The sequence below is a fragment of the Felis catus genome, chromosome B3, assembly GCF_018350175.1.
Source record: "Felis catus isolate Fca126 chromosome B3, F.catus_Fca126_mat1.0, whole genome shotgun sequence".
Taxonomy (NCBI): Eukaryota; Metazoa; Chordata; class Mammalia; order Carnivora; family Felidae; genus Felis; species Felis catus.
In genome coordinates, this window is record NC_058373.1 from 97,347,228 (window position 1) to 97,361,418 (window position 14,191).

Consider the following 14,191-nt stretch of genomic DNA (forward strand, 5'->3'; position numbering starts at 1 on the left):
TGATGAAAATAGGTAGGGCTGATAACGGAGTCTGATTTGAGCACAGACATGAAGGAGGTGAGAGAGTCAAGCAGATATGCAGAGGAAGAACACTGCAGGCAAAGGAGGAACACAGGACAGGCAGAGGGAGCGGCTACAGCAGAGGCCCCGAGACAGAGCATGGCTGGCATGTCTGAGGGACAGAAAGGAGGCTGTGGTGACTGGAATAAATGAGGAAGAGAGGAGCAGGAATAGGAGGCCAGATCATGCTGGGCCCTGACTACCACCGCAAGGATATGGCTGTTACTGAATGGCAGAAGGAGCGCCCAAATTTCAGGATCAGTAAGGCGGAGGTGACATGCTTATGTGTCAGAGGATCACTCTAACACAGTGTTAAGAACAGACTACTAAAAAAAAAATTAAAAAAAAAAATAAAGAAAAAAAAAGGGGCGCCTGGGTGGCGCAGTCGGTTAAGCGTCCGACTTCAGCCAGGTCACGATCTCGCGGTCTGTGAGTTTGAGCCCCGTGTCGGGCTCTGGGCTGATGGCTCAGAGCCTGGAGCCTGTTTCCGATTCTGTGTCTCCCTCTCTCTCTGCCCCTCTCCTGTTCATGCTCTGTCTCTCTCTGTCCCAAAAATAAATAAACGTTAAAAAAAAAATTAAAAAAAAAAAAAGAACAGACTACTGAGGGGCAGGGGTAGACGCTCGAGACCAACGAGGAGGCTATTACAGTAATCCAGGCTAGAGCAGATGGTAGAGGGTCACAGAGGCGGTGACAGGTGGCCAGATTCTGCATATATTTTGGTCTTCCTTCACATTTTTGAAGGACTTCCTGAAACACTACATGTGAGAGAAACCCAAAAAGTTTTGGCCCGAGTGACTGGAAGGACTAAGGTGCCATGAACTCTGATGAGGAAGGGTACAGAACAGGTTGGGAGCTGACGGGTGGGAAGTAGATGAGCAGCTCAGTGTGAGGTTGTCTACTAGACATACACGGGGGATGATGAGCAGGCATCTGGATGCCTAAGTCTGGAGTCTGGGAGAAAGGTTTGAGCTGAAGATGTAAATGTGGGAGCTGTCAATACACAGATGGCACTGAGAGCTTTGGGAGTAGCTAAGGTCACCAAAGGAGTGAATGCAGGCAGAAAAGAGAGAACCAAGGACTGTAACCTCTGACTATAGTAAGTGGCATGTGCAGTAACACATAATCTGTTTCCCTCTTCCATTGTAGCTTTTCTTAAAGGATGTATAATGAGAATATCGATTTTTAAATCTCCATCTGTTTTTCAGCTTCTAAATTCATTATCAGTGAATTCAATAGTGATAAAATATTTTTAATTTTATTTTTTTAAGTTTATTTATTTATTTTGAGAGAGAAAGCATGAATCAGGGAGGGGCAGAGAGAGAAAAGGAGAGAGAATCCCGAGCAGGCTCGTCCCTGACAGCAGAGAGCCCGATGTGGGGCTCGAACCCACAAACCGTGAGATCATGACCTAAGCCAAAGTCAGAAGCTCACCTGACTGAGCCACCCAGGTGCCCAGTGATAAAATATTTCTAAAGTTTTGAGAAACCTAAAATAAAGAGAAATTTTCACTTTATATTTACCTCATAGTAGTCAAAGTTCGGAGACAAAGTTTAAGAAGCAAGTTAGTTTTGAAATGAAATGAAAAAAAGCATAACACAAAATGGTAATATTTACCTGCAAGGATTGGTAGTAAAAATTGAAAATGGTACTCTTTGTCTGAATTCATCAGTGATGCTTTCAGCAAGTGGTGGCCTATAGAAACAATTTATGTGGTATAGGATATATTTTTAAATTTGACAAAATATTTTTAACTGTTAGAAAAATCTAAACACAACTTACCTTGGTAAGATGGAACCAAATCCAGGATCCTCTGGACCAGGAACAAACACAAAACGACTACTGTAGCAAAATTCAATATAATTCATTAAAAAAAAAAATTATTGCAACACTATCCAGTAGTCTAAAGACGAGTTACTGCCTTGAATTAAATAATAATTTTTAATATTTTTTAAATTTCATGCATTTTAATAAATGAACTAAGTCTCTAGACTACCACTGTCCAGCAGACCTTTCTGCAGTGATGGAAATGTCTCTATGTGCACTGTCCAGTTATTGAGTGCTTGAACTGTGGCTAGTGTGGGTGAATTTTTAATTATATTTAACTTTAAATAATTTAACTTTAATTTTTTTTGAGAGACAGCGTGAGAGAGTGCTAGAGAGAAAGTGGGGGAGGGGTAGAGGGAAAGAGAAACTTAAGCAGGCTCCACCCCAGTGCAGAACCACAGGGCTCAATCTCGCAGTGGTGAGATCATGACCTGAGCCGAAATCAAGAGTCTGGACACTTAACTGACTAAGCCACCCAGGAACCTCTAAATAATTTAAATTTAAAGAGACACATGTGGCTAGTGACCATCATATTGAAGAGTACAGCTCTAGACAAAGTACTGTCACCAAGAACTTAAAAATATAGTTGAAAGTATCACTCTTTCCTTTTCAATATTTTTCACTATAAATCTCTAGTACAGTATAACATACATTATCATGATGTGAGGATAATTTTTTCTTAGCATACTAATTTTCTCAAACTTTTGTTCCATTCATTTCTTAATAATCATGGATATAAAATTTATAATTCACTTTTTGTTTTTTAAAAAACTTTTAAAAATATAGCAATAGAAATCATTACCTTTGGTGGATATTTGGATATTCACATATTATGTCTGCCAAAGTTTTTAAGGAATCTAAAATTTTAAAGGGACATTAAATTTAATTTGCATTTAATGCACATAAAAGTCAAATTATATTTGCCTAGCTACAACTCTCCATCTTTTAAATGAAATTAAAATATTATAGATCATTTCTTATCAATTTCATTTATCTAAATGTAGAAACATTTATTCAATAGACCTTCAATACCTTTCAAAGCTTGAACTTGATTTTTTCCATATGGTGCAGATGAAAAATTACCACACAGAATAAAGCAGGTTGGAGGTGCTGGTGAATAACCTAAAAATAAGAGAATAAAATGAATATCACTTTTCTAGTCTAGAAATCAGATTAAAAACCCTTTAACCATGAGGTTTTTCTTTTGTTTGTTTTGTTTCCTAAGTAAACTTTGGGCCCAACATGGGACTTGAACTCAGAACCCTGAGATCAAGAGTCACATGCTCCACTGACTGAGCCAGCCAGGAGCCCCTAACCATGAGTTTTTAATAACAAAAACTTACTAGTTTAATAATACCTTATTTTAATAACCAGTATTTTTAAACAATAGTAACAATACTGCCCATTTATTGAACACTTACTATATGCCAGGCCCTGTAATAGCTTGATTCTCACAACATCCCTATAAACTGAGAGAGAGATTAAGTAACCTGCCCAAGGTATCAGGCTGCAATTTAAACCCAGTTCTGAGTGGCTCAATCAGTCGAACATACGATTCTTGGTTTCAGCTCAGATTATGATCTCCAGGTTCATGAGATAGAGCCCTGACTTGGGCTCTGCACTGACAGTGTGGAGCCTGCTTGGGATTCTCTACCCCCCATCCTCAAAATGAATAAATAAATAAACATTAAAAAAATAAATAAATAAGCCCAGTTCTGTCAGACTCCAAACCCAAGCTCTTATCCATTCTTATGCTATACTTAGGACTAATTCTTAGCTCTCATGAACACACATATGCATGCACAATTATTTTTCAAATGTAAAATTTAAGTTTTTTAAGATGGGCTCATTTAAAATATCTCACTGCTGAATCAACACTTACAGGAAAATAGACTACTCAAAAAGATACATTTGTAACAATTTAGTTTGTTTTTTTTTTTTAATTTTTTTTTCAACGTTTATTTATTTTTGGGACAGAGAGAGACAGAGCATGAGCAGGGGAGGGGCAGAGAGAGGGAGACACAGAACCGGAAACAGGCTCCAGGCTCTGAGCCATCAGCCCAGAGCCCGACGCGGGGCTCGACCTCACGGACCGCGAGATCGTGACCTGGCTGAAGTCGGACGCTTAACCGACTGCGCCACCCAGGCGCCCCTGTAACAATTTAGTTTTAAGACATGAACCCTCGTTCGAGTTTAAAAGGGTAGAAAAGAACGGCACCCACCAGAAAACATGGTGTGAAGTTTCCCCAACACTTCTCCTTGGTCTAACCAAACGTCAGATATAAACACAAACATGGCATCTTTATTCTCTTCTTCTAGTTGTTTTAGTTTTGCAGAAGTCTTCACAGACGTATTAGAAGGCCCTCCAAAAAAATTAATATTTCCATAGTATGCCCTAGGTAATTATGACATAATTATTAGCTTCTATCCTATATTCTGTTGGAGATGTTTTTCTTTCTCTCTTTTTCTTAAAGATTTTATTTTTAAGTAATCTCTACACCCAGCATGGAGCTCAAACCCACAACCTCGAGATCAAGAGTCACGTGCTCTACTGACTGAGCCAGCCCCGTGTTGGAGATGTTTTTCTAATAATTTTACAAATTTAGTTTCTTTCTACCTAATGAGGTTACTTTCCCATCAGTGTAAATAGTGCCACGAAAATGTACTATTTGTAGCACTTAAAAAGCAAATAAGTTTATGTAAATGCCCTAAAATAAGAAAAACAGAAGCAGTGAATAAATACTTAATAGGCTGTTTCTGTGTCTTTTAAAACCGACTAAAGCAAACATTAAACTTCCTATGTAATTGAAAGTAGGAGGAATGCACATTTGATTTAAACAGTATCTAATAAAAGTGCTCAAAATAAGTACTAACCATTTAACCGAACAATTCCATGTTTAGAAATTTGTTCTAAGGAATTAAGGAGGTCCACAGAGACTAACATACATGGCAGAATTATAAAAATTTGGATGTTACAAAGCAATGTATGTGTCCATTATTAATGTCAAAAAAAAAAAAGGATATAAACATGCATAGTCACACATAAAAAGAAACTCTCTCCTTGGATGGATGGATGGATGGATGGATGGATGGATGGATGGATGGATGATGTGGTTCCTAAGTAAATTATGTACATATATAAACATATCTCAGATTACAATCTTAAATCCTTAATAAACCTCATTTGAGGAGATTTTATTTTCTTTATTTTACAAAAGAGAAAAAAACAAGGTTCAGGAGGGTTAAGTGATTTGCCTGCGGCCCGCCCCAGTTAACAGATGCAAGTGCTCAGTTTCAGACCCTGTCTGAGAGCCAGGGCCAGAGCTTCGTGCACTACTCTGCACTGCCCCCTATCGTCTCCACTGCCTGGCAGGCTCTGTATGAGGCTGAAACCGAAGGGTTACTGCTCACACGGCCAGCTTCCTTGATTATACCTCTCATTCCAAAGTAGTAGTTTTGAAGCCTGTATGGAAATAAAATGTCAAAAGCGACAGAAATTTTGCTCTAAATATATCCCAAAGAAAACCTACCATGTTGTAAAAAGCCACAAACTGGCACTAAACGCATTCACTTAAAAGTGAGTTGGTTTGATGAGGGCTTGTGTCCTCATTTGCATGAACGGCACTTTCCCCTAGGTTGCCTCAACAGGAAGAGAAGTTGCCCTGACAGTAACTTCCAGCCAGCAAACGTGGCCTGTATACCTTGATTTTGTACAGGTATACTAGGACTAGAATCTTAATTCTTACACTTCTTGAAATCACTTTCACCACAGACAGAATCTCAAGATTAGGAGGCAACTTTAATTCCCCCAAAGGTGGCAAACTCAAATGTTCACAGGCTTCAGGAAGGGAACACTGAATAAGGAGGCAGCAACCAGCTGAGGCCTCCTAGGTATGAGCTAGGGTGCACTGACATGTCCTGCCCAAAGCGCCATCACTGCAGTAGAGTGATAGCTGGGGGAGAATTCAGGGACCATGTTGCCAGATCTGGTTGTTCAAGACGACTCAGAAATCTAGACTTTTATGAGAAATCTCTTAATTTTTAAACAACGGAAACAAAAGATACCTCAAAGGGGAATACCTCAAAGGGGAAAAAAAGAAAGAAAGCTCTTCAGACTACATTCAACCCACAGGCCACCAGCTACAACTTTTACACCACTGTTTAGCCTCTGCTCAAAAACCTGAGTGACAGGGGTGCCTGGGTGGCTCAAGTCAGTTAAGCATCCGACTTCAGCTCAGGCCATGATCTCACAGCTCGTGAGTTTGAGCCCCGTATCAGGTTCCGTACTGACAGCTAAGAGCCTGGAGCCCACTTTTGATTCTGTGTCTCCCTCTATCTCTGCCGCTCCCCTGCTCACACTGTCCTGCTCTCCTTGAAAAATAAACATTAAAAAAATTAAAAAAAAACAAAAAACAAAAACCCTGAGTGACAGGGAACTCTCTCTTCTCAGAGAAGGTCCTTTTGGAATGGCTCTAACATTATGATGCTTTTGCTTACATTAAAGAGCTTTTTCATCTGCCTCTTGTAACCTTTTTTTTTTTTTTATGCTTATTTATTTTTGAGAGAGGGGCGCCTGGGTGGCTCAGTCGGTTAAGCGGCCGACTTCGGCTCAGGTCACGATCTCACAGACTGTGAGTTCGAGCCCCGCGTCGGGCTCTGTGCTGACAGCTCAGAGCCTGGAGCCTGTTTCAGATTCTGTGTCTCCCTCTTTCTGACCCTCCCTCGTTCATGCTGTCTCTCTCTGTCTCAAAAATAAATAAACGTTAAAAAAATTAAAAAAAAAAAAACTATTTTTGAGAGAGACAGAGAAACAGAGTATGAGCGGGGGAGGGGCAGAGAGAGAGGGAGACACAGAATCTGAAGCAGGCTCCAGGCTCTGAGCTGTCAGCAGAACCCAACATGGGGCTCGAACCCACGACTGCGAGATCATAATCTGAGATGAAATCAGCCACTTAGTTGACTGAACCACGCAGGTGCCCCTGCCTCTTGTAACTTTTAATCATTAGTAGAAAAATAAGGCTTTATATTAACATGAAAATTATATTCTTCTAAGTGTCTTCCTATCTCTTACCTCAGTTGAACTTCTAATCAACCCCATAGATAAGCGAGACAGGCAGACTGGAACACGTGCCCATAAAAGCCAAGGTAGGGAGATACGAATACAACTAACCAGGAATCAACGTGCTAGTTTTCAGATGCACATATAACCCAGTCTTCCAACTCTTTCTATTACTCTTTGCATTCTGACACAAAGCCTGAGTAACCGACAAATGATACACACTCTTAAAACCACTACTGCCAGTATTATGAAATTCCTGTAGGGCTTCAGCCAAACATTTTATACCTAGTAGTACTAGAGGGTTCAGTGGGTGGAAATCCGAAGGCATTGACATGAAACACCTGATCTTCAAACCAGCCTGAAAAAAGATAAGTAACAAGTCACTTTCATTTGTCCAATTCTTCTTGTCTGAAAGGAAGAGAGTTATGGAAGACAAAGCAGTAATGCTAAGTTGCTGTCTCATCTTCTGTCAACTAACCACAGAGGTTGCCAGTCCCACCTAGCTACAGATCCAAAGGTAGTCTCAGTTCTATATTTTTAAAAAGTCATGAAGTAGAAACAGACTCAGAAGTAAAACTTTTCACTTTTTAATTTCACAATACATGTTAGAGTACGGAGACATGAGGTACAAAGATTAGGAAATGTCTCACTTTATGACCCTAAGTAAAATCTAGTTTGTTTGGGTTTTTTTTCAATTTTATTAAGACATCATTCACATATCCTTACACTTCACCCTTTAAGGTATACAATTCAGTGGTTTTTAGTATATTCGCAAGTTGTATAACCATCACCACTAATTTCAGAATATTTTTATCACCCCAAAAAGAAACCCCAGGCCCATCACCAGTCTGAGTTTTTTAATGTTGTCCAAAGTATGCTCTTATAAACAATGTTCTCCCAAACGATATCATGTTAATACTTTTTAACCAATGTAGAAATGGTTTTACCGTAGAACAATGAGGAGGACAGCAAAAGGTATACTGACTTACCTTCTGCTAAGACAAAGCATGACTCTGTGTATAAACCACTATGGAACTGGTATACAGCAGTTGAGGAAAATACTTCTTTTTCTCTGCTTGAGGTGGTGATAAAGTCAACATAAATTCTGGGCTCAAAGGACTTCTGACTAATAAATTCAAAGACTAAACATTTGAAACTGTGAGTAGATCATAGCTTAAAAACTTTTAGGTTTAAATTTCCCCATTCTAAGATGCAGCTTGGTAATAATGTCAGTATAGATCATTCTTAGCATGGTATAAACTTCCTCACTGACTTGTTTGCATTCTCCAAATAAGGGAGAATTACAGTTTCTTTTGTCTCTGGCTAGAATTATGTCTCAATTCCTGCATCATCATCATACGTAAGTTACAATAGGAAACCAAATAGGTTAACTTAAGAATGATGTGTAATCAATATCCCCAACTCATATAACATAATTTTAAAAAATATATAAAGGATATAGCTTTACTAATATCCAGTTGTACGGTTCCCGTAGGATCTTCCAGAAAAAATTTTCCCTAAAAAAGTTAAAAGAAATATGTCCACATTTATGTAAAAATGGATACTCTGACAAAATAATTAAAATACTGACAACTTTGGCAACAGAATACAGTAGAGTACAGTGGATTTCTCAAAACTAGCAATTCCTGGCCCACGTGTTTCCATTTGCTAGTCTGGTAGCCTCAGATTAATCACTTGATGGAGACTGAGACTCCTAAGAGGGACATGGAGAATGACCTCTGCAGATCAAGAGACGGCAAGAGGGATGCTCGGTGGTGGCCGTATGGGCCTCACCAGGTGCCTCCACCTAAGAGAGCCAACAGTGTCCTTCTCTGAGGGAGCAGGATGTGGTCTGCAGCCTTGCTTGTTAGAAACTCAGTACTCTCAGTTCCAGCAGAGGTCACTGAGGACTAATTTCAGGCTATGCAAACTGGCGGCCTGTCAAAGACACTCCCTGATGTCTACGCAGGAAACCAAATGCAGATGCAAAGGCTACTTGGTAACTGAGGCAGGAGCCTTCAATGAAGAATACATCCCTGTACCCTCTGCAGAAATGCTATACAGAACAGACATTTCATCAGTCCAAAGGCTGAACACAGTTTGATGCTTATTAAGTTTAACTTACCTCTTTTAACTGGGTTATCATTCCGAGAACAATCACATCTCCAATTTTGGTTGTACTGCCCAATAGGGTTTCTACCGTTTTAAGCTTAAAATGAGACAAAATAAATTCTTAAAGGTTGAAAATTTGTCCTTTGAAGAAACTACTTTTTTTATAAATAAGTGAATTTTTAGTGCACATTTCAGTATTTTCACCTACTTTAGAGTAGAAAATCAGATAAAACTCAGATATAATTTATCCTATAAAAAGCTAAAATACCAACTCAGGCTCTTAGCAATGAAGTCTCATGTCATATTACAGGAGGTTCCGCCTTATCCAGTTTTGCTTTTCATAATTTCAGTTACCCTCTGTCAACCATGGTCTGGAAGCAGATGGTCTTCTTTCTGATGAATCACCAGAAGGTCAATAGTAGTCTAAAGCTATGTCATGTTTACATCATTCACCTCCCATCTCATCATGTAGCCATTTTATCATCTCACATCATCATAAGAAAGGTGAGTATAGTACAGTAAGATATTTTGACAGAGAGACCACATTCACATAATTTTTATTATAGTATATTGTTATAATTGTTTTATTTTATAATTATTGTTGTTAATCTCTCACTGTGCCTAATTTATAAATTAAGCTTTATCACAGGTATGTACATAGAGGAAAAAACATAGTGTATACAGGTTTTGGTACTATCTGTGCTTTGAAGCATCCACTGGGGGTCTTGGAACATATCATCCTTGGATAAAGAGGGACTACTGTATTCTGAATAATGATAAGTACATTTACCTTTAAAATATAGAAAAGAATATAAATTTTATTTATTTGGTCAATACATCTTGCAAATTAGTAGGCTATTTAAAAAGTTATACTAGCATTTCAAAAGGTTGTCATTATTATTTATTTACATCCTCAATCTGACCATTATATTTTTATCTTTAAGTTAAAGGTAGTAACAATTGGGGCACCATTTTAAAAAATCCTTTCTGATGCTTTTCTATACACAATCTTACATATATGTTAATACATATACCATTTCTAAACACATACAGTTTTTGTTTTATTTGCAAAGATTAAACCATATTATTACTAATATTATACAACTTAACTTTTTAAATTTAATATCTCTTAGAAATCGTTTTATTTAACTATGCATAGATATACTTCATTCTTTTTAATGGATATAGATATGTACAGTACATATACAAACATTTATGTTACCAAGTTCCTATTAAAGGACACATAAGGTGCTCAGTTTTCTGTTGGCAAAAACAGTGCTTAATGTTTTTGCACCTCTCTTGGCCTAGTGCATGGGTATAACTGTTGCACATACTTCTACAAATTCCAGAAACAGAATTGCTGAATGAAAGGGTGTATAATGTTTCATTCTTATAGGAATTACCAAGTGAAGCTTCTTTTTGTCTGTAAATTTTTTTTTATTACAAATACTGCCTGTTTACTACTCAAAAATGTTAAAAATACAGAGAAGGAAAAATAAAGTCAGATATAATCACATTAACCCATAACATTTTTTTTAATGTCTATTTATTTTTGAAAGAGAGAGAGAGAGACAGAGTGTGAGTGAGGGAGGGGCAGAGAGAGAGGGGGACACAGAATCTGAAGCAGGCTCCAGGCTGTAAGCTATCAGGACAGAGCCCGATGCAGGGCTCAAACTCACGAACTGTGAGATCATGACCTGAGCCAAAGTCAGACACTTAACCAACTGAGCCACCCAGGTCTCCCAAATAATTTAGCTAAGTCTTAAAGTTAGTTTGGGAAAAAGAGGAGAAATAATGCTTCTGGGCTGTGGGCAACTAAGTTGCCACAGGAAACCTAATATATATAAGAAAACACATAGATAGATGGTCTTTGGTAGGGAAATATAAGTAATGTCAATTTCCAAAAGTGAATACAATTTTTTCTCTCATAAAAGTTAAAAGCAGAAACTGTCAAACACTATAAATGTTTTCTCCTATGTTGCTACCATCGAACCTTAATTTGTGCATTGTGTAGTAGTATATTTTAGTATCAGACTACTCATCATGACTTCTGATCTGTCATGGCAGAGAATGTAATGAACCTTAAAAGAGGCTGGGCCTCTTCAGAATCTATACGGAACCTCAGAGAACTGGCAGGGCCTAGAAGTAGCAAAGGACTGTCTCCCGGCAGGACTCTGTGTGCTAAGAGAGGAATAAAGCCACAGCCAGGCTGACAGTGACTAGGTGTGTGGCTGGAACAAGTAAACAAAGGGCATAGGAGTACAAAAGTGGAAGGAGCCCATGTGACAGAAAACATTCTCCCTCCCACCTCTTCCTCAGGCCCCAGCAACCCTGTGGCCTGTCTGTGCTGTCTCATTTATCCTATAAATGTTATTTCCTTAGTGCCTTAAGTAAACTTTTTACTCCAACGGACAAAGCACATTTTAGATGAGTAAGTGTGTGGGCTGGACAAGGACCAGGATTTTGGAGTTTGGGTGAGAGCAGGAAGGGTAATGTTGAGAGTTGGTCAGAAAGCCAGTGTCGTATCCAGCAAATGGACCAGAAGGACCAGGGATCTGTGTTGGTGGCCAGTGACGGTCTGGGGGCTACCGGAGTCTCAGGGCCTTCCCTCCCTGCTGCTTTTTTTTTTTTTTTTTTTTTTTTTTTTTTTTTTAAGTAAGCTTCATACCCAGTGCAGAGCCCAATGCAGGGCCTGAACTCATGACCCTGAGATCAAGACCTGAGCTGAGATCAAGAGTCGAACACTTAACCGACCAAGCCAGCCAGGTGTCTCAGGGCCTGTCCCAAAGAAGGAAGTAGTAGCTTCTATTAGAGATTGGCAGGGCCCAAGACACAGACAGTGGTCTTTCTCAACAGTGAGAATGCACAGGTCAATTAGCTAGCTAAACAGTTACCAGCGGACCATTCTCATTTAAATTTCAATAAGTAAGAATTAAGCAATAAATATTTAACTTGTACACTTACGCCTCCTAAATAACTAACCTGGAATTTGCTTCCGGTTTCATCAGGATGAGAACCTATCACTGGAGGAGTAAATAATTCATGTCTGTGTGTCCTCTATAAAAAAGACAGTTTCACATGAATTACTGAATCAGACATTTTAAACTAAAATTCATTAAAACAGTACTCTGACAAAATCTTGTCCTTAAATGAATGTTCATATTGCCTATTCTCAATAAATTTGAAAGCCCACATGTTTTAATATACAAATACCTAGAAGTGTCATTTGGAAAATAAAAAAATTACTTCAAAGAATTTTTTTTAAAGAAAAAGCTCTATCGTATAGCTGCCAGCAGCACACTCTGGACTGAGTGTCAATACAAAGTATGTATGAAGACAACAAACCAAGGGTCACCCTCAAAGCACAGGGGTTTGTGAGACAGGAAAGTAGAGGGCCACCATACTACGAAGGACCCCAGGCAAAAGGGGGCATTTAACGAGATCCTAAGTGATAAATAAGACTTTGCTAGTGAGAAACCATATGAGGCTGAGACAAGACATTTCAGGCAGAGGACGGGATGTGTCACAAGAAAGACTTACAAGAGTAAAGGAGTGTTTGGGAAGTGACGCAAAGTGTAGTATAGTTGGAATCTGAGGTACACAAAGCAGAATGTCAGACAGGGCAAGAGATTAGCTGGAGCCTCTATTTGGGGAACCATATCCCCTGCCCCACTGTGGTCCATGTGGTTTAGGCAAGGCTGGTGTCTCTTCCTCCTTCTATAAATAGGCCTAGTGAATAAGTACCCCACCTCTTGGCCAGTGAATGGTCCAGGCTCAAGCTAAGAGCCACTAAGAGACCTTTGCTAGAATTACCAGAAGAGAGGAACTTTCTCCAAGTGCAGCTGAGGCTACTAGGGGCCTCTGTCATCTCGTGGGAGAACCTGTTTGAAAGTAAAATCAATTTTTATAAAATTGCCAAGAGATGGAGACAGGTAGATGCCTCAAGACGTGGGATATCCTGGATCCAGCCATGCTTGAAACTAGTGGACCTCTAGACCTCTCCACAAGTCAATAAATGCCTCTTTCTGTTTTAGTCAGTTTGAATTTCTGTAACCTCCAATAAAAGAGCCCTGACGATACCGACTTTACATGCTAAGTCAGGAAATTTATCTGGTAGACAAGAGAAAACAAAGATATTGAAATAGGATAAAAATAACATCAGATTTGCTTATAGGAAGATAACTGTGATAAAATGTGAATGGACGAAAATGCAACGCTTTCATTTCACAGATAAGAAAAAATGAGGCTCAGAAGGGTTACGTGACACACCCAAAATAATATGATAGGCTTTAAAATCAAATTTTTAAAAAGAAAGAAAAAAGAAATGTAGTATTTACTTGGGCATCTTCTCTGTGAACAGCATTGTGCCAAGCAAGTGTGGCAGGGGAAATACACAAGGAGCATCTCATAACGGGGATAAGCACCACGAAGGCAAGGCAGGGCCAACTCCAGTAAATGATGCACAAGACAGACTGACATAGTCAGTGCTTTAAGGCAGAAGGAGATTGCATCCGACTCATCAAGAAGAGTTTCAGAAAAGAGGAGGAATTTGCGAAGGTTAGGAGGGTTTCAATAGCAGAGAAAAGTGGGAAGGGAAGAGCAGCCCAGAGAGTGAAGAATAAAAGCAAAGTTACAGAAGAAGGAGAAGAAATGAATAATAGTTTATGTTTCATTTTTGGCTCTAGTATGGTACGATTAGAGGAAAAGTAGAGGTTTTGGCCAAAAAGGTGCGATGGAAGATCTCAAACACTAAGTATATATAGTTTGTATTTAATTCAATAGGCAGTAAACCTCCTTGAAAGACTGTGCAAAATCATGACAATATCAGAGCTACACATCAAGGAAGACTGATCTGGCAACATTACGTAGGTGATGGAAGGCGAGCACAGGCATCCTCAGGGTTCACTCTCTTCATCCTTTTTCAGAGCTTACTCGCACTGACCATCCTGTCCTTAAAACCTTCTCCCGTATACCACCACCCTGGCCTGGCCCCCACATTCTCCTTTCTTCCCTTCTCTCCCCACCACCCCATAGGGTCTCACCCATCCCTACAGTTCCATCCACTCCTCTGGGCAGATGCCCCCTAAATCTGTCTTCCCACATCTCTTTCTTTAGCTCTATATGTACTTTTCG

General features: G+C 39.2%; 1 protein-coding gene across 3 annotated transcripts in view; it reads right to left on the bottom strand.

Moving 5' to 3' along the window:
- The window catches only part of POLE2 (DNA polymerase epsilon 2, accessory subunit), a 31,378-nt gene that overhangs the window by 7,611 nt on the left and 9,576 nt on the right, over window positions 1-14,191 (bottom strand). For 2 of the 3 annotated variants that reach the window (XM_003987616.5, XM_019832981.3), the window contains exons 6-15: window positions 12,041-12,115; window positions 9,072-9,155; window positions 8,407-8,463; window positions 7,936-7,984; window positions 7,232-7,304; window positions 4,110-4,282; window positions 2,920-3,009; window positions 2,690-2,744; window positions 1,843-1,902; window positions 1,678-1,755 (exon numbers count right to left, since the gene is read on the bottom strand). In XM_003987616.5, the coding sequence (XP_003987665.2) occupies window positions 1,678-1,755; window positions 1,843-1,902; window positions 2,690-2,744; window positions 2,920-3,009; window positions 4,110-4,282; window positions 7,232-7,304; window positions 7,936-7,984; window positions 8,407-8,463; window positions 9,072-9,155; window positions 12,041-12,115 (794 nt within the window). The remainder of the gene's footprint in view (window positions 1-1,677; window positions 1,756-1,842; window positions 1,903-2,689; window positions 2,745-2,919; window positions 3,010-4,109; window positions 4,283-7,231; window positions 7,305-7,935; window positions 7,985-8,406; window positions 8,464-9,071; window positions 9,156-12,040; window positions 12,116-14,191) is intronic. The other variant, XM_006932853.4, reaches the window with a different exon arrangement.